Source organism: Nipponia nippon, unplaced genomic scaffold (genome assembly GCF_047370975.1).
Source record: "Nipponia nippon isolate SJK-2023a ecotype South Korea unplaced genomic scaffold, ASM4737097v1 scaffold_35, whole genome shotgun sequence".
NCBI classification, from domain to species: Eukaryota; Metazoa; Chordata; class Aves; order Pelecaniformes; family Threskiornithidae; genus Nipponia; species Nipponia nippon.
The window spans coordinates 2,863,935-2,883,745 of record NW_028262353.1 but is presented as its reverse complement, the minus strand read 5'-3'; the positions used below and the strand labels follow the sequence as shown (position 1 = coordinate 2,883,745).

At 58.3% G+C, this 19,811-nt stretch overlaps 1 protein-coding gene and 1 long non-coding RNA gene across 3 annotated transcripts; one reads left to right on the top strand and one right to left on the bottom strand.

Annotated features, from left to right (window-relative positions):
* Window positions 1-245: 245 nt before the first annotated feature.
* TFCP2 (transcription factor CP2) lies at window positions 246-19,100 on the bottom strand. Of its 2 annotated transcripts, none has more exons than XM_087771469.1 (15): window positions 18,482-19,100; window positions 11,968-12,119; window positions 11,283-11,359; window positions 10,752-10,857; window positions 10,430-10,536; window positions 9,610-9,762; window positions 7,172-7,282; window positions 6,285-6,373; window positions 5,730-5,808; window positions 5,159-5,252; window positions 4,404-4,494; window positions 3,354-3,460; window positions 1,934-2,076; window positions 1,239-1,290; window positions 246-1,107 (listed from the first exon to the last, which is right to left on the bottom strand). In XM_087771469.1, the coding sequence occupies exons 1-15, from the start codon at window positions 18,601-18,603 to the stop codon at window positions 1,070-1,072; spliced, it is 1,521 nt and encodes a 506-aa protein (XP_087627595.1). In that variant the 5' UTR covers window positions 18,604-19,100; the 3' UTR covers window positions 246-1,069. The 2 variants fall into 2 exon arrangements, with proteins under 2 accessions (XP_087627595.1, XP_087627596.1); XM_087771470.1 differs by having other exon boundaries at window positions 5,760-5,808; window positions 18,482-19,098.
* On the top strand, window positions 3,482-10,495 carry LOC148053992 (uncharacterized). Its single transcript, XR_015707764.1, has 3 exons — window positions 3,482-4,034; window positions 7,051-7,175; window positions 10,390-10,495. It is a non-coding gene; the product is annotated as an uncharacterized LOC148053992 (long non-coding RNA).
* Window positions 19,101-19,811: the final 711 nt, after the last annotated feature.

Here is a 19,811-nt window from a genome sequence, read left to right as displayed (position 1 = left end):
GACGGGCAACAGGATCCCTCACCCGCACGGCAGGGCAGATCCTTCACCCCGGAGACTTCCCTGCTGTCCTGGAAACCTGCGCAGAGGCACTTTTGTCACCGTCGAGTCCAACGGCTTTCAATAGCCCTCTGAACTTGCCGTCCGCCGCCTCCTCAGCGCACGCAGGGCTACAGCGACGCCGGGGCGGCCGCGGAGGCTGGGCACGGGGACGCGGGGACAGAAAACGAGGCAGCAGGTAGACATCGCTCAATTTTCAGCAGAGATAGCCAAGTCTTTTTTTTCTCCCTAAAACATGCAGAAAAGAATCCCACAGACCAAGCCCGTTAGCTATTTCTTTATCCAGCGCCGCTTCGCTCCACGTTTTGCTCCAGCTTTATACAGCCGCACAAACTAACTCTGTAAATAAAGTTCCTGACGACCTTATGCTCGCAGGGGAAGGATGGCGCCGCAGCTGCACCCGCGCGTCGCCGACACCATTTTCAGGGTGGGTGGCGAGGAGAAAAACAAAAGTCGCCACCTTTGTCTAACAGATGCGTTGTAGTATTAAATGAAAGCTTAACAAAATCTTTTAAGAAAATCCCTCCCAGCCCTAGCCTACCACTCCATCAGCACAGCACGTAGCGTATTTGAGACCCGCTCAGCTCAGCACGTGCCCGAGGGCCAGTTGGCTTTGTTGGGCCAGTTGAATTCCTGTTCTCTTGCCAGTCCGCGAGCGTCACGGGAGCTGATGCCTCTCGGAAAAGCAGAGCACGCCTGCCATAGGAGAAGCCCTCACGCAGGTCTTAGGTCCCAATGGCAAATTTCTACCGCGAGCTACACGAGAGCGCGACCTGGGAACTTCAAGCCTCAGAGCTCCAGCGATTAAGCAGCGCGTTACCACCAATGGCCGTTTAGATGCCGTCAGAGCAAGGAGGTCCCCTGCGAGAAAGACAGCCGAGTAACCAACGGCTCGGGGTCTTTCCAGAGGGCGCCCAGGAGTTTCCAGATCTCCGCTCGTGTCCTTGTGCTGGAAGTGAAGGGTCTTCGTGCGCGACGAGAGGATCGCGGGCGTTCCTCATCCCGTCACCTCCTATTTCAAGATGATGTGGTAGCTGTCATTGGTTTCAGCTGCGAAAGAAGCAAAGCTCGTGAGGCACCCACGACAGCAAAGGGATCCGCTGGGTTGAGCGGATCTGACGCAGGAGCTCCCCAAGAAGTACGGAAGGGAAATACAAGATGGACCCCGGGCGTTTACGCACCTTTCATGGTGTCCAGAACGAAACAGGATTCGTCTTGGAAGTTCTGTATCATCTGGAAGAAGCCAGCTTAGTCTGAGGCTGCATTCAAACACCACACAGGTGCTTCACAGCCCGAAGCGAAGGCTTTGTGTTCCACCCCTCAGTGACAGGCATAGATTTAGCGGACCGAAAGGGGTAGAAAGCTGCTCGGGCAGGAGCTTAGTGCTCTGGGAGGTAGGAAAGGCACCAGCCATAAATATTTATTCCTTCCTCCAGCTCTCCTGAACTGCAGGTCCAAACCAGCAAGCTGAGAGAGAAACCATCGGATTCTGGGATGCAGGTCTGAAAGCAAAGTCCTCCCGCAGCAATTCCCCTCCCTGTTTTTATAGCAAATCTTGAAGAAACCCAAGCCTGAAGGAGGGCAGAGCTGTTCACGCCTGATAAACCTCACGGGTTCAAGGGAGGTGCCCCCGGCAGCGGAGCAGCATCCCCAGGCGCCACCATCCTTGGCTCTACAGGCTTCAACGATTAACTCCGACCCTTTGGAAGCCAGAGGCGACTGAGCAGGGCCCTTCCTGAAGACCCGCCCGGGGACCCATTCCCTGGGGTCCTGCGCAACCTCCAGAGCGGAGCTCAGAGCACAACAACCAGACAGGAACCAGCTGAAGCAACCCAGCGCAAGAGGTCGAAAATAAGGAGCGCCCAGAGGCTTTTACCTCATCGCTGATCAGCACGTGTATCCCCGTCGGACCTTGCTTGTAAATCTGGCTGATCTGTTGGGAAGAGATGCTGAAGAGCTGGGCCAGCTTTTCCGTCAGTTCCACCGCCGTCAGCTCCTCCAGATAAATAGCGTGGTACACTGCGAGGAGAAGAGCTATTACAGCCAGATGCCAAGCGCAGCCTCGACGTCTATGCTGCGGATGCAGAGAGGCTTCGGCGAAGGCCACGCACGCTAACCCAGGGAGCGGGTGCTTCGAGGAGCGCCGCAAACCGGCTGCGCTCTGCCCAGGAACACCCCAGCCCTGTCGGGGAGGGACTGCGCACAGCCCATCTATCGGGTGTTGCTTTTCAGCTTATCAGGCGATTCGAAACGCCCGCTCTGCTGCGCCCGACTCGCGCAGCTATCGTCTTTCCAAGCCCAAGCTGCCGGATCTACACGTCGCGTGTCGCTGGTGCCTGCTCTTGCTACACGGCTGCAGCGTGCCCTGAGCTACGGAAGCATCGGCTCCCCAGGAACTTGGCTGTCATCCCTGTCCCGCAACGCCCGCTCTGTATTTACAAAGTCCTTGCCCCAGAAAGCTTCTATTTCGACTAGCATCAGCCGAGCAGCGTTTTGTACCCTTCCTGGCGGTTTTCAACCCCGGCAGGATGGAAACGCCACCCTAGCACCTCCCCAGAGCCCCGTTCCCCCACTCCCACGAGGCAGGTCCTGGGGGGAAGCGAGAGGATCCGAATTGGAGCAGGGCAAGGAAAGGACGAGCTGTTTGCTTTTGCACTTGCCACTCCAATCATGGAGGTGGATAAACCGGCGCCTGGCTGCTCCACAAATGTAGGTCACTCATTGTCTGGGCAAAGCTGGATTCTCCCAGGAGCTATCGTTTGTCGGCTCTGAGCAGGCACCGTGCCGACAGTCAGATTCTGCAGCCACCCATTTGGTGGGCAAGGAGAAAAAAAATCAGCTGAGTAGGATCAGGGCAAGTAAAAAGGGTTCGCTGCGATCTTTTGGCACCCTTAGCGAAGGGGAGCGTGCACAACCCCTGGGTTTGCGCGCAGAGCCCGCGTTAGGTTGCTGCCCCCTCGCAGTGAAGAGACAAGAACGAGAGCAGCCGACACAAGGCGCAGCGGCTGAAAACAAAAGCCACAGACCCTCTTTGAGCCACTGCGCGGGCTCAGCTCACACACACAGCCCTGGCTGCCAGCGGGGCCTTTCGCCAGCCCAAAACCCACAGGGCGCTGGTGTGGGGACGAGGGGATTGGAGGCCACTGGTGCCGAGCGCCTGCAGGCAGCAGCAGCGGGGCTGGAAACGGCCCCCGCTGCGTTTCTGTTTGCTGAACCCCCCGGCTGTTGTTTCCCCCCTCGCCCTGCAGGCAGCAACCCAAGGCCACGTGCCCCCAGCCAGGCTTCGAAGCCCTTACCAAAAAAAGTACTGGTTACTGTGTCGCCGTCCTCGTGTTTCTGCTGGAGGTCCCTCAGCTGCTGGGACTCCTGACACACGTAGATGGTCAGTCTGGGCCGCACCATCCTACGGACAGAGCAGCGAGTGAACGCCATCGGATTTGCTCAAGGACACCTCTAGTTCCCGACACTTTGCCAGCACTCTTCCCTCCCCAGTATCCTCAGAAGGAAAAGAGGAGATCGACAAATTCGTCTTGAAGCAAACACCATCGTGGTCAGCCCCACCTAGGTGATGCAGCAAAGGTTTTTGCGAGAAGGGGGCGAAGTCGGCACGGGGACACGGTGCCAGCTGGCTACCGAGCGGCTAAATCGGACGGTTCACTCCCGAGGACAGAGCAGCCACGGTTCAGACCGAGCTCTGCTGGTAACGCGCACGCTCCTTCTCGTTCAGAGTCTCATTCTGCAGCGCAAAAGCCGGCAGCGTCTCCCGTCCTTCGCGCCCTTCTCCCCAGCACGGCGCGACCGCGTTTCCCCGCTATCTCCCGAGCCATCGGAGGTGGGACGTTAACCAGCTCTCGCTGCCCCGTATCGGAGACCCGCGTCGATGCCTCCCCAGACCTTCCCTCCGGGATACAGCCCACCCTGTGCCTCTCCGCCCGGCTGCAGCGGCGCCTTTGGAAACGCTCCAGCTCGGACAGGAGGTCAGTTAAACACCAGTCCCTGCTTCTTCAGGGAAAGGTGCAAAAGAATATTCCCTTTCCGGGAAGGTAATTCCACCGAGAGGCGGTTCAGAGGACAGAGGAAACACGGATGGTATCGGCAGGGCTTTCTGGCTTGGTTCTCCGACACTCAAAGAATAAGATCATTTCTAACGCTTCTCTCCCACAGGGATTTTCTTCCCCAAATTGTCTCTGGAGCGGTTACCCTGCTAGCTGTGTTATCAAATTTGAGTGAAAGAGGTTCAGGAAAGTTAATGAAATTCTGTTCTCTCTAATAGCAAGAGCCAAGCAAACAGGCTAAACCAAATACAATTTACCTGCCATCCACAATCAGTTTTTAAGCAAACATACCGTCCTTTTAACGCGTTGAAGAGCCTGATGCCATCCGCAGGGCCGCAGATCTGGATAACGTCTTCTCTGGTCAGCTTCAGTAAGTCTGCACCTACGGTTTTAAAAATCAAAAGGAGAGAAAAAAAAAAAAAAAAAAAATAAATCACACAATCCAGCCCAAAGTGTTGGGGATGGGGGGGATGGGGCTCTGGGCACCCCCTCCTCCGGCTCGCAGAGCTCACCCCATTCCCAAATTGCTTCTGCCTCCTGCTACCAACCTCCCCCCCGCTTCCCCCAGAAGGACGCTCCCAAGATTTTTTTTTTTTCCCCCGACTGGTTTTGCAAGAGCGTGTTTTGGTACGACCCCGCGTCCTGCGTTATCATTTACAGCCGGCTATCCAGCGCCTCGGTGACCCTGGATAGCGGAGGCCGTATCAGCGGGGAAAGAGAGGAAAATAAATGCGGAGCGTTTCTTTACATGCACTGCTTTCCCTCAGGTCAGCGTTTCTCAGCTTGTTTTAAGATCAGAGGGTGCTGCGAGTTCTCGGAAGAGAAACCACCCCAGTCCCCGCTATTTTGCCAGTTGAGAGCGAGGTGAGAAACAAAGAACACAGCTTTCAGGGAGCCACATTTTATTGTGTTACAAAAAATACGGGATTTTTTAACAAAACATTCATATTTGCAACGGTAACACGAAGATGGGCTCAGGAGTGAGAGGGGGCAGAGCGACTTGGCAGAGAGGAGGGGCAGACACGGAGGGGGATGTCGTAACCTACCTGAGAAGTTTCTGAAAAGCCGAGAAAAAGTGGAGAAGCGGTTTCGGTGCAGCCACTGCTGGGCCTCCTGGGGCGTGCTGGTGGGCAAGAGGTTCTGCAACGTAGGAAAAGAAGGGTCACGGCCTCAGAGGTGACGGGGAAGCGTTTCCACTGAGGAAGGAGCACAGGTCAGCTTGGTCAGCGTTTGTAGTCACAGCCTTAAATGGAGGCCGGCGTGAGCCGGGCTCACAGCGCACGCGCAGTAAGGGCCGCAGCCTGGACAGGGTTTGATTTAAAAGGCTTCAGAGGGACAGAGGAAGAGGAAGGAACCAAAGGGGAAAGCACAGTGAAGATCAAGGCAATGAGTAAAGGTCACGGCGAGCTACAAAAAGCTCGCTCGCAGCTCCGCATCGCCGTAGTGGATGTTTTTCACCCTGTCACCTCTTTTTCCAGAGAAGAGTCAAAAAGAAGTTGTAACTCCCCAAAGATGTTAAAACTAGAGCAGCCTCTTCCCCAGCAAACGACGGCCACCCACGAACCCGCCCCCGCTCCATCCCCAAACCCCGTTGGCCAACCTGTGCCCCATCCTTACCACAAGCATAAGCTCTGAGGTGTGACTTACATCTGCGATCGGAGGGGGTGGCTCGGGCTGATGGTTTGGGGAGCCATTGCTAGGTCGGGGAAAAGAGCCAGAACACGAGGTTAGCGTTGCTCTTCCCCTTCCGGCACGGCATCCCGGCAGGCAGCAACCACCCCCCTCCCAGTTCCATAACCAAGACCACCGAAACACAGGGAGAAACAGCTCCGTGGCTGCGGCAACGCCGTCACTGTTGCGGTGCAATGCTTTGCAAGAACAAACGGCTTACAGCGGAGTATTAACACGGCGGGGAAAGGCCGAGCTGGGAGCTGAACGGCTGATCAAACGCACACAGGCTTCTTGTGCAAGAGCCAAGCTTTGCTGCGGCCAGGAGAGGTAACGGTGCTCAGCTTCAAGGGCTTTAATTTCATTTTCCCCCACTGATTCCGCCTCCCTGCACACCGTGGAACCAGGCCCTTCCTTTCGCTAGCGGTCACTGCCAGCTCAGACACATCCATCTCTCGTGCCGGGCAGAAATCGGTAGCCAGCCGGCCTCTTCTCCCCACTTACCCTTCGCCAATGGAAAAACTGCTGTGGGAACTGTTGAAGCCAGGGGACGGCGCGTTATTGACGTACGTTATCTCCGGCCAGGGAGAACACTAGAAAGGAAAAGCCAGAAGAGTCACAGGGTTGCTTTGAACAAGCACCGGCATCTGCTCCGGTCAGCACAGGTTAACAGCTATTTGCTGACCGACAACCAACTATGAAAGAGAATTAAAGAATAAAGTAGGGGATTAAAAGAAGCCATGCCAATTCACTGCAGATGGTCACAAAGCTCAGATCCGGTGCTTCTTAATCTCAAAAGGCCAAAAGTCACAAAATCAAAGGCAGTGAGATCTGGGATCTCAACCATCACTCTGGCACCGGGCCGACACCCACGGCGCCGCCAGCCCGGGCATCTCCGTGCAGCGAGGCCCACAGCGGATCCGGCCTGAAGCGGGCACTGAGGAGCATCCCCGAATTCAGCCGGGGCAGGACGAGGGCTCCCTCCCCAGGGCTGTTCAGCACCAACCCCTCAGACGATCATCGCCTGTTAACAGACCGACACTTTCCACTAGTACAGGGAGGAAACAACAGGGTTTTCTGCCAGCTCACAGCCTCGGTGGCCACTTGCCACATGGGCAAAACGAAGCTTGCAGGGAGAGGTAAAAATCTTTTATCAGATGATCTATTACCGCGGGGGAAAAAACCATCACGTTTCCAGGCACGAGAGCCCTTTTTCAGGTTAAGAAACCCCTCCGCTGCCTACAAAATTGATCTTGCTTTTGTCTTGCAGCTATTACCAACCTGGCCAAACGTTTCACGGCAGAACAGCCAGTTCCTCGCCACCTGCGAGCGAGGTAAGCCAGGTTTCGTTAAAACGCCGCCACCAGCCGCTGCACGAAAGAGCCTCTCACCTCTGTGAGTATCGTGGTTTCGTAGGAAGGCTGGTATTTCTCTTTCTCATGAGGTGTTCGCTTCTCCATCTTTTCCCTGTCCGTCTTCTGCTTCCGATCAGCTCCTTTGGGCTGGAAAGGAGATATTCCTGTTAGAACAGCAGCGCGAAGGGGGGCAGCAGACGGCTGGATAGATGGGCAAGAAATGCAAGGAGCAGAAAAGGCGACTCATCCTTCTACTCTCCCACTTGTTGCTTTACAGAGGGAAAAGGAAGAGGGCTGGGACTACGCACAGAGAATTAACTATGGCGAGAGCATCACTTCTGCAACAACCCCAGTATCCTGATCTACCCCCGCCCCTAAAGCGGGGCCCAGAACGTCTGGACAAGGAGGTGAAACATTTTTCGGAAGAAGCTTCCCCCGACAGCATATGTCGGCCCTAAGGGGACACGGGCCCATTTCTGGTGTCACGTATCTGAGCTGCGTCTTCTGCATCTTCGTCAGCCGCTTTGAGAGGCGGCGTTTCAGTGGCACAAACTGCAACAGGAGACGGGAGCGCTCAGTTGTGTCTTTGCCACGACCTTGAAAAACCGCGCGCTTTCTCACACGCAAGATTAAGCTGAGTTTACTTGCTGCCTTTACCAAATGCTCAAAGCCCCGGGGAAAGCAACAAGTAACAAAGCACCGTTATAACCCCCAAAGCTATCCCGGTGCTCCTCTCGGCAGAACCCTAAAGAAATTCCCTTTAAACTTGGCTGTGCCTGGGCTCTGCCTCGGCTCCAAGTGAAAGAAATTTGGCCTGGGTGGACCCGCAGCTGCCTGCCAACATGCGGACGCCTCCCGAGCGGATGAGCGGCATCCATGGCACCGGCGGGGAAGCTTTAGGACTGCAAATACAGCCGGGTACCACGGCCTTCCCACTCCCCCACGCTCCAAATTTCTTTTCCTCTGGACAGCAAATCCGAGACCTGAACAAGCTACCGGCGCGCTCCGAGCTGGGCGAGGAGGCGCTGCTTAGCTGTGGCACGACTGGCCAGCTCCTGCCACGAAAATCTAATGGTTGCTCTTATCTTTCCGTGGTCAGCGCTGCTGCTTCTGGCGGCTAGAAAGGATCCGTGCTCCAGACGCCGATGAGCGCAGGTAAGGGCCCTGGGCAGCTATTTTGGAAGCACCGAAACGCTCCCGGCTTTGAGGAGCGGAGGGGAGAAAGGGAAGAGCAGGGCAGGAGCCTGAATCACATCAACCCACAGCCAAAGGACAGCCCACGGCGAATAGGTCTGTGCCTGCACAGGGAAACCCACCCACGGTGTTGAGCCTGCCGTCCACGCAGCAGCCCCGACCCCAGGAGCGCGGCTGCGTCAAACGAGAAGGCTGAGACCATCCGCTGCAGGGAGAGCATGCCCTGAAGGCACAGCTTCACTGCTTTGGGTTTTCCTGGTTCAAGGTCATCAGAGCCAAAAGAATCCACCCCATCCCCCGGCACAGAGAGCTGAAGCTCAGTAGAAACGCGGCGCCAGACGCCTCGCGATCTCCCTGTCCTCCGGGTGCTTGTTTGCGACCAGCCTTGTCCCTTAACCCCCAACTCCGCAGCCATCCGCTTGGGCTATTTGCATCGAGACACCAGCCAGAGCTCAAGCAAGCCCTAACAAATCACCGCCCTGCCTTCGAAATGTTATAATCCAAACAGGCAAAAGAGAAGAGAGAGAAGGGGAAAGACGCCAAGGCAACAGCAGCGGGGCACGCTGCCCAATATCCCGCAGCAGCTTGATGGCAGGACCGCAACGCAGCGCAGGCGCCCGGTCAGGCGCCCAACCCCGCTGCGTGCCAAGCGCCCCTACAGGGAGAAGAGCAGAGAAGCCACGGCCAAGATTTTGTGTGGTTTTACTGGGAGGATGGGGTAACGGAGGCAATCTCAGCGTACCAGACAGCGCGGGCATGGCGCGCCCCCACGGCACGACAGCCGGGCGCTGCTGCGTGCCACCCACGCCATCGTGCTGCCGCGGCTGCCACCACCAGGTCGTGGCTTTGGGTTTCTGCAAACGATTTGCAACAGGGCCCAGACGCCTGCGCCACTGGGGAGGCTGGATGCAGACGGACCCATCAGATGCGGGTAATAATAAAGCGAGGAGTTTAGACAGACACCCAAGCTCCTCGGAGGATCTCCCAAGCTGATAAGACTAAAGACTAAACGTGGGAGGTTTCAGACAGAGGCAACGCAACCCATGTGCTCCCTGTACGTTGTTTTTGGCTTACTGGTTTTGTAAGGTATCCAGACTCAATCGACAGCGAGGAACCAGGGAGAGAACGGCAAGGCAAGACCAGAAAGACCATGAGGCCCTTTTGCAGGCAAGCCTGGCCACCGTCCTGCACCCGTGACGTTCACCGGGGCCACAGCGTGAACTGGGACTGACTCCCAGTTTGTTTCCTAGCGGGGAAAGGATGCCAACGGGCCGAGGTACCTTGAAGACCTTGATCTGGCAGCTGGCGGAGTGCAGGTGCTCCGTGTACTCCCCGTTCTCGTTCTCCTTAAACGTGTCGATCTGGACCCGAAAGGGTACCCCCTTCTCTCCTCCGTGCTTCCGCATGGTGAACTCCGTGCTGATGCAGTGAACCTGGGGGAAGGCGAAGCATCCTGCGGTTAGCGATTCTGCCATCTCTGCCTGACCACAAGCTTCCCATTCCCCTCCTGGGAGCCAGGACAGCGCCCACGTAAGGCGACAAGGGCAAAACACAGAGCTGGGACGGGACCCCGCCAAGTGCCCCCAGCATTAAGGAGTTAAGGGGATGCCGCAGCAGAGGTGGAGCCACATTCTTCTAACAAGTTTTGCAACCTCTTAATGTTGCAAGCAAACTCTGGATCAGCAGGGCAGAGAGTTCGGCTGCTCCAGCCTCCACGCGCTGCAGCTTGTTTATTCTGGAAGAGCAGGCCAGATTTCCAAGAGGTATTTTAGGTTTAGGCAGCTGGCGAGATGTGCAAAAGCATCTAAGCAAGGTGGAGACTCAAATCGCAAAACCAGCAGGACCTAAACCGCCGCAAAAACATGTAAAACAACTTCTTGGTGGTCAACTGCGCCTGTGCCTTGCTCGCGTGTGAACCGCTGCTCTCTTGCATTGCTTGAGGCAGGGTGTGTTTTAGTTGACATCTTTCTACCACCGCAGCATCTGGTTGCTCTTTCAGAGCTCCGAGCCAAAAAAGCATCTCTTTCCCCCTCAGAAAACTTTTATTTTTTTTCCCCTAGGCCTCCCGCAACAGGAGTTTCCCCGCTTCTCCTCTTTTACCTGGATAAAGACAGAAGTCCTCTTTGAAGGATCCCATAGAAACTCCACTGTATTGAGCTGGGTTGGGTTTGCCCTAGGGTCGATGATGCCCACGGACATTGGGATATCTGGAGGGGCACAGAGGGAGAACAAGCTGCGGTTTGTAGCAGGAGAAGGAGGAGACTCGCAGGGAACATACGGAAGAACCAACCACACCTCTCAAAGTGCAGAATCGTGACAGCACTTTGTCCCTTGAAGTCAAGGGACCAGGAGCGTGGCTGGAGGCACTTCAGGCACCCACATCGCCTCCAGCCCCGGCCAGGGTGCTGCCACGGTGACTCACCTATGTCCAGTATCCTGTCCCCAGGCCTGTTCCACCGCCAGCCCTCCAGCTGCTGATGCTCCGTGTACTGCAGCCGCCGGTCATGAAACACCACTCGGAATATGCTCTAGAGGGGAGAAACAGTCAGGGCCCGGAGCCGCCCCAGGAAGCCCAACAGTCTTCAAGCTGCGGGGCATTTCCCAGTCACAGAGGGCCCTGAAGGCTTCGTGGAGAAGCTAAAGCAATAAAAGAAAGCCCAGAAGGACCCCGGCACAGAAGCATGAAGGCGGCAGCACGTCCTTCCTGAACACCAAGCGATCAGCCATCGCCTCTTGGCTTCGCCCCAGGAGACTGGTTGGACACCAGCAGCCAGGCTGGTCTCAGCGAAGTGGGAGAAGGGGAAAGGGAAAATAACCCCCCACCCGAGCCAGAGCTCTCCCAAAAACGCCGTCACGGAGGCCGCTGCAGGAACGCAGGGCAAGACCTCGCTCACCGCTCCCGACGGCGGGGGATGGCCCCAGCTGGACACGCGTACCCGCGCTCTCCGCTTACCTTTACCAGTTTCCCATTTATCTCCGGCAGCTCCCCGATTTTCCTGTTGTCCAGCATCCGGATTTCATAGGACTGCCCTGAGGGAAGGAAGACAAGGGCGCCTCGTGGTTAGTCAGGGATAGACCTTTGCTGCCGCCCCTCCTCCGGCATTTTGGCATCTTTTGCTGCCACACTAGACACGCCACTTCATCTTCTTGCCAATTTTAGTGGGGGGTCGCAGGAGCCATTAGAGCCGCAGCTCTAACACCCCTCTCCAGGAACAGACAATCCTCCCCCTTCCTGCAGCAGTACTTTCCAGGAATTACCCTTATTAACCCAAGAAGAAATCGATTACACAAGCTTCGTCTGGCTTTGGTTGCCAGCCCTGATCTTCCAGTTCTACTTGAAAGCAGCGGGTACAGCTTGAACCTGTAAAATACACCCGCTGCAGAGCACCCCAGCACCGATACACCACTTAACCACCGCACGACGCGCAGATTTGAATTAGGTTAACTCCTACAGGCGATTCACCGCCACAAGCAGGTGGCAAGGCGAAGGAGGTGGCGCTTCCAAGCAGGAGCAATCCGGGCTTTACTATTGAGGCGCTCTCCATTCCCAAGGGGAAATTCCCACAGGCAGAATTTTATTTTTTAGGGTGTTCCCACGAGGCGCGCTTGGCCCGCGGAGGGCACGGGGCTTCCCTCACCTTGGTTGAGATAGGTGAGCGTTTCATCGTGGAGCTTGACGGCGGGGGAAGTGGCGGCACACAGGACGTACTGGAAAGGCAGAATTTTGTTCTCGTTTTCAGGAGGCAAACTCGATTCTTCCTGCTTGAAGATGGGCAGGGCAAGGACGTCGCTGCAAAGAGATTTGTCAGACAGATTCATTTCAGCTCTGGCTACAGAGAGATGACGGGGTTGGTATCCTCCTCCTAGGAAGAGCTTTGAGCTTTTTTTAGTTAAAAAAACCCCACGTACCCTGACATCTCTCTGCAGAACTGCAAAGGAGCATTAAAGCAGACCGAGCAGTCTGAGAAGAGGACCCCACGCCTGCTCTTGCGAAAGCTTTTCCCAAGTGAGCCCCCCTACCCCCCCAGAACCCACACATTTCTTCCTTCAAAGCTGAGACACAACCGAGTTGGTGTTTCAGACCGAAGCCCAGCTCCTCCGGCAGCGCGACTCCCGCGCCGCTTGCGCGGCAGCGCGGAGCTGCTGCAAAGACAGACGCGTGCAGAACAACGTCCGTGTCGCGCCGATAAACGCCCGTCCTCTTCCCGGTGGTACCAGCCCGCTCGCCTCCGCCAGCAAACCGGCCCCTAACCCCTTCCCCTGCTCCACGCAGAGGGGCCCGGAGCTCGTTTACCCTCCCGGAGCGGCTTGGCAGGAATTTGAAGTCTTGCTCAGGTCAAGGTCGCCAGTTTTTTTGCCAACGCCTCCTCTGTGCTTATAAAAGCCCCCCGCTGCCCCAGCGAAGGGGGGTGTCAGCCAAAGCGGAGGCAGAGACGCCGGGGCACATCGGATGGGGCAGGACGCACGGTCAGAGCGCCAAACCCTCCCTCCCGCAGCCGTAACCTGCTGCATGACACTCGCGAGCATCTCGGAGGAGCAAATCCTGCAGGCTCCCACACGGAAAGAGCCCTTCTGACCTGAAAGCAGCAGGAGGTGGCCCCCCAGCTTTCCCCAAACTCACCAACAAACCCCCAGACCCAAGAGCCCTTTGTGCTGGGCACCACACAACCAGCCAGCCCCGACCCAAACCAAGAGCACGGAGGTCAGAAGATGCTGCACGTCACTGGCGGCACAGCCCACGCCGCGGCTCCGCACCCCACGGGACGTGGGTGAAACCAGATCCAGGTTTCTGAGACAACCACAGGCACCTCTTTTATACCTTACAGGTCTGCCTCTGGCCGAAAGACACCGCAACTCCTGCCCAGCCTACATTTAACAACAGGAGGAGCCGCCCTGGGCAGCCATCGGGATGGCTTCACCACAAACCATTACCCCGCGACAGCCCGAGCGCCTTCCTGGCTCTCGGGTTATAGGAGAGGAGTTACCCGGGAGCTCCACGCCGTGCCACAGAGCGGCACGGAGCTGCTCCAGCTGGCACGAGCTCGCGCTCATCATCCGCTGGATGCTGTCACGCCGCTCTCGGCGCCGGCTGGGAAAAGCAAAGGTGTTCAAGACCCGTGCTACCAACTTTTCCCGGGAGAAGGATGTCTCCAGGTCATTGCAACTAGGCAAAAAGCTCGCCGCCTCCATTCCCCTGCAAACTCGGATACTTTTCCATACTCAAAAGGCCACGTGGCAACAAGAACTTGCTGAATAATGTTACTTTAAAAACCATCAACGATACCCCTGAGCGTACGGACATGTATTTAATAGAAATTGTTTCAGAAGCTGACTCTCAGCAGTTGTTTTGAGTCATAACAATGGCCAAGAGCAATTACTCCGTAGCGCATAAACCAGAACATCCTCCCACCCATCCACGCGAGCAGAGCCCGGAACAAAAGCAGAGCCCGGGCAAACGCGCTTGAGCACGGATGCGACCACAGGGCTGCGGATCGGCTGCCGGGGCCGCTCAGCACCATCCCACCGCCCCCAGGTGAATGCGGCGTGGGGCCAGAGCTATTCGGGTCCCTTGGAAGGAGAGCAGTGAAGCGCTGAGCCCTGCTGAAGTCGGGTCACTTGCCCCTCCTGTTACAGGCTCCTGGGCTTCGGATGCTCACGGGACTGCAAGGAAGGAGGAGTTAAATCAGCTTTTTTTTCCTTTAGTTGAACATTAAAAACCTTTCCCAAGGAAAAACTGGACTTAACTGGCCAAATACCAGCTCCCACCCTAACAGGGCTTTAACCCTTCGGTCTCAAGAGACCAACCATCTGCCCTTCCTCCAGCGCCGTGCAATAACGCCTATCGCTGCTGCCCAAACCCGAGCAGGAGCCCTTCCCCGCCCAAATCCCAACTTATCAGACATCACACAGAGCCACGCGGACGCCCCAGTCTCGGCATCGACGATGCTTCGAGGCGCGTGTACGCAGTTAGGCAAATTACACAGCCCGGAGGACGAACTTCCCTGCAGCTCCATCTCATCGGCAGAGGAACGGCGTCTCCTCCCGCAGAGGATTTCTCGCCCGAGCAGGCTGCCAAGGCAGGACGACGCACGGATGGTACCGATCCCTGTACGAAGGCGCGAGGACGAGGAAGACCAGCGCGACCCTGCTGCATCCAGACAGATGGGAAAATTAATTTAAAGGCTATGCCCTGCACAAATTCTCCCGGCAGCCGGAGGAACGCAGGATGCACTTCTCCTGCACGCATGAGCGCTCGTTTTCCTCGTAGGCTTTGACGCGGCAATGCTTCAATCCCCCTTCTGCAGCCTCGGGAGACTCCGGTTTTTGCTCGTGCTTTTGCTTTGCCTCGCACAAGAACAGTCTGGCAAAAGAGAGAGGCAAAGCTCGACTGTGACCTCCCCGCGTGGGAAGCCAGCACATCGCCGGCATCCCGGCTTTCGCTCGCTTTTCCTGTGCACGCGGAGCTCTCCCGCGATGCCGGATCCACGTTACGCAGTGCAGCGTCTGCTCTAATATCACAAGCTGCTTTTCAGGGCTCCGGAAGCTCCGTGCGGCCGCTAACACCGCCCGAACGCTGCCAAGAGGAACGGCAGAGCCGTCCCTGCAAAACCTCCCAAATCCAGCCTCTAGATGGGCGTTCGCTAAGACCCTGCATAACCATGACCCAAAACCCACATTTTATTGCGAGCTGCAAAAAGGGAAGAAAAAAAAAAAACAAACCTTAGGGAAGTCGCATCCCTGTATTTCTGGAACAAGAGTCCAACCCAATTAATTGGGAATAATCATCAAGCAAACGACGGTTTGCTTTTGCAAGCAGTTACTGGGGAAGCAGAGCTGCTTTCGGTGCAACTCTGCCGGCGTGGACAGGTTGCCAGAGCATCGCCACGACACCCCTGCCTGCGGGGAGCGATCCTGAGCCGTCGCGATGGCCACGGGTTTGGCTAAGAGCCCCTCGGCCGGGACCTCTGGTCGTTCAGACGCGGTTACGCGTCTGTGCTATAGGAGCAGGGTCAGCTTTACGCGTTGCAGGGCGCAATAAAAAATTAAATATTTATAGAGACAACATGGTTATAAAACAGCAAGGGAAAGCTCGGCAGCTCCTGGGCCTGGCGTCTTCACGGCATCTCCAGGGGAAGGACAACCTCGGCCACCTGCAAACGGCAGCAGAACGCCGCAGCCGCGGCCGCGACCTGCAAAGCGATTCATCACGGCGCAGAAAGTACTTTGCTATTTTGCCTCCTGATAGTCTCCCGCCAAGTTCAAGAGCAATCATTTTTTGGGGAGAGCCAGGAAGCTGCGAGTCCTTCAAGTACCGACGTCCCGCGAGCAGCCCCCTGCGACGTCCCCGCGATGCCCAGCGCGGCCAAACCCAGCAGCCGTCAGCGGATTTTCCTTTTGACAAAGCCCCGCGCGGTCCTGCCTGCGCCGAAGGCACCTGGAGAAGCTCCTGCAACTCCTGGGGACACGTCTCCCCTTAAAAAACCCAATAGTTCACTGTGCAATTTAACATGCTTTTGCGGAAAGACACGTCACTTAAGGCCTCTGGCTCTGGGGTGGGAGAGAATCTCCTGGAAAAGAGGGAAAATAAATAATTACGGAAAAACTCTGCGGATGGGAGTGTTCAGCCAATGCCTGGTTATCACCTCTGAAGCCACCTCTGCTCTCCTAAAAACCTAATTCCAGGGAACAACAGTAACGCCACGAATTCAGGTTCGTTAACAAACACCAAGCACAATCCTACCGTGCAACTCAAACGAGAAAAAGCTCCCAGCGAAGCGACAACCCTCATCTCCAACCACCACCTACCAGCGCTCGTTCCCAAGGTAGTACTGTGCCTCTTCCATAGGGAGAAGGAAGAAAAGCGGAAAAGCCCCACGGGGCAAGCACGGAAAAGCCCCAAACACGCTCAAAACCCGAGGTGCCTGTTGAAACCTTTCCCCCCTTCCCGCGACACGGAGAGAAAATGTCAGATGTCAGGACAGGAAGGTCGGCGCGCTCACCTACGGGGGCACACGCTCTATTTACGGGCAGCGTAGGTCAAGAAAAGTCTCCGAAAAAGAGAGTCGGGTTTCAGACGGCCCTCGCTCGGCAGCAGGTCGGGCTCAGAGCAGCGGCACAGCCACCGCGTCACCGACACGGAGCTCAAAGCCCTTTGGCACCGGTAATACCGGCGTGGAAACGCTTTGCAGCCGGGTTGGTGCCCGGCACGGGGACGTGCAGAGCCGCGGCCTCGGGAAACCTCCGCTCGAACCTCCGGTGCTGAAAACCGGCGCCTGGCTGGGTCAGGTAAAGGATGTAAACCCTTCAAAGCTGCAAGCTAACCGAAGGTTTCCTCACGCAATTAAAACTTCGGATGCACGGCCAATGCGTTTTAGCTTGAGGGCGGCAAGGCTCTATGTTAAGATGATCCACGACACCTTTGCTCACCCCCTCTGAGAGGGGAGAGTTTGTGCACAGGACCCCTCGCCCAAAAGGAAGGGGAAAGGGGAGGAAAAGGAGCTTCCAAGCTTCAGGACTCCCCCCCAAAGCACTGGAAACTCATTCCCTCCCTCCCCATCACAGGTAACGAAGGAGGAATCCCGCCTCCAAAAAGCTGCCGGTCACAGCAGCGCTCGGTGTTGCTATTGCCGAGGTGACGGACGCGCTCCCTCCGAGCTCGCACACCTTTGGGACTCTGTTTTTTTCCGAGTGCTCCCACTAAACAAAGCCCAAAGGTCGTGACAGATCCTAACGGCAGTCGGGGATAACTTTGGGAAGGTGCTGGCTCTCCCCATCCCTGGAAGGAAGGAGAGACGGAGGCTGGATGAGAAGAGCTGCTCTTCCACTTCCCCTGGAAAAGAGCAACGGGCTGGAAGCTTTCCAGCCTGTTTTACCGTGATGGGTCATTTTTAATTCTGACTTTTACCATTTCCAATTGCAGCTCCCTCAGAAAGCCCCCATCCTGCATCAAGGCGTCCTCCTGCGGCATCCTCCTCCTCCTGGACGGCTTAACCTCAGCCCCAACCTCCAGACCTTTCTTCACCGCCCGCCTGCGTGCCCAGCTCCTGCCTCGGGTCTGCAGGGAGGGATCCGTCTCGTCCTCCCTCCTCGCTTCCAGCCGAGGAGCATCCCGGGATGAAAACAAGCGGAACAGAAGTCGCATTTGAACTAATGAAGCTCCCACCCCAAATTACACCAAGGCAGCTCTCTCGCAGACGGCGCTGGACCTGCACCGGCCCACGATGGAGCTGATTAATCAAGGACGGCGTTGGGGAAGTGCGTGGCTGCTTGCAGACCGACTCGGCAAACGCTGTCCAGTCCAACGCCACATCCACGGGCTGCGCGTCCCCGTTGTAACTCACACAGCCAGAAACGAGGCGTTATCGGGTCTGGAACGGCGAGCGCAACGCGGCGCTTGGGCCTCGCCGCTGCACGGAGGCTCGGCCGAGCGGCTGGATGCCAGAGCTGGGATCTGGAGGGCAGAGTAGCAAAGCAAGCTGGGACCCATCTCCAGAGCACGGGCCACGTACTTGTGCAACGGGGTTTGAGCATCCGACGCTACGAGGTCCCGATTCCGATCATTGCACTCATGCACGGGGCGTTTGATCCCGTGGGGGTCCTGCTCCTCTCCTTTGCGCCTGGTTTACCTCGGTCAGGACAGAGCTGGTCTCCCCCCAAAAAAACCTGCTGGTGTTCCTCCAGGAGGGTAATTAATTAGGGCCATAAAAACAAAGCAACCGGCCACGGGCTCTTCTAACCAGCAGCGGAGGAGAAGCGTGGGACTAACGCTGGGCGATTTAGCTGCAGTTTGAGGACACAAGGAGGCCAAAGACCGAGAGCGGCGCAGGGGCTGCGCAGCCCCGCGACCTCGAGCGCATCCACTCTCCGAAAGGGCCGCCCAGCGAGCCCCCAAAGCCCTGAGCGGCCAACGGGCAACCGCGACTCCATCCCAATGTCAAGCGGCCACCACCACGTCCCAGGGTTGGTGCCGGAGCTGAGCGCCCGGCTCCCTCCTGAACCGTCCCCCGGTGCGACGCCACGACCGCCAAGCATCGGTCCCCCATTTTAGGTGCATTTTAGGGCTCCCCAGCCCACCCCGAGCCCCCGGGGGCGGCCAGCCCCTCTCCCAGGTGCAGGATGGACCCTTTAGGGTGGCCGGAGCAGCCCACCTACCTCATGCTGTAGGCCCCAGCGCCCAGCTCCTGGCCGATGCCCGACAGGCTGGCGTCGAAGTCCTGCACCAGCCCGGATTCGATCACCTCGTCCGCCAGCGGCAGCTTCAGAGCCCAGGCCATCCTCACCCAGAGGCACGGGGCGCACGCCCCGGGCGAGGGGGCCGCGTCCCCCGTGGGGGAGGGCAGCGGGGGGGCTCCTCGGCGGGCGCCCCGCTGCGTCGCCCCTCTCAGCGGAGAGGTAAGCTCGCTCTGAGGGGGCTCAGCTGCGCTCCCCCCTTCTCCTGGGGGCACCGAGCCCCCCACCCGCCCTTGGGGGACCCTCTCCTGGGGTGGCTAACTTGGGGACCCCCGAGACCCGACTTGGGGACCCCTGAGATCCAATCTGGGGACCCCCGAGACCCAAACTGGGGGATCGCCGAGACCCACTGCAGGGACTCAGCCCCAAACCCAGAGCCACCCCCCGGCCCTTCAGCCCCCCACGCTCGCCCCAAGCACCCCAAGACGCCCCCGAGGGGCCCTCACCCTCCGGGGACCCCCAAAACCCCCTCCCACGGGACTGCAGCCCCGGGGGGACCCCGAGCCGTACCGACCCCCCCCAGGGGCCGCGCCCCCAGGCCCTACGGCCCCCCCCAAAGCCCCGCAGCCCCTCAGGCCCTGCCGCCCCCCGACCCCTGAGGGGCCGCCCTGGCCCCAGACCCCCCTCACAGGCCGACCCCCCTTCAGGGGCTGCCCGCCGCCGCCCCCAAGGCCCTGCGCTACCCCCGGGCCGCCTTCCCGAGGGGCTGCGCCCCCCGAGCCCCGCCGCTGAGCCGCCCCCGGCCCCGCTCCCGCCCCGGGCCGCGGCCCCCGCAAGATGGAGGCGGCGACGCCGCGGACCCCCCGCCCCCGCCGCCAGCGGGGAGATGGCCCCGCCCCGCCGCCGCGTCCCGCCAATGGGGGCCGGGCGCCGCCGGGTGACGCGCAGCGGGAGGTAGCCAATGGAGAGCTTCGCGCCGGGCCCGCCGCGCGGGGATTGGCCGGAGGGCGGGGCGTGAGCGGCGCGGCGTGGGGCGCTGGGGTCCGTGCGGCGCCTGCCGGAGGATCGCGGGTTCGAGTCCCGGCCCCGGCTCATGCGTGCGATGAGTTGCGCGGGTCTCAGCCAGCAACGGGCCGGGGGAGGTGATTTTTCTCCCTCCCGGGGCTGCAGCGGCGATGGAGGGGACGAGACCGGCCCGGCTCCATTCCCGGAGCCGCTTCCCCGAAAACCCGGGTGCTGGCGGCACGGGGAGCCACAGCAGGGTGCCAAGAGCCGCCCTTCCTCTGCATCCCCCAGGGTTTGGAACCAGGGA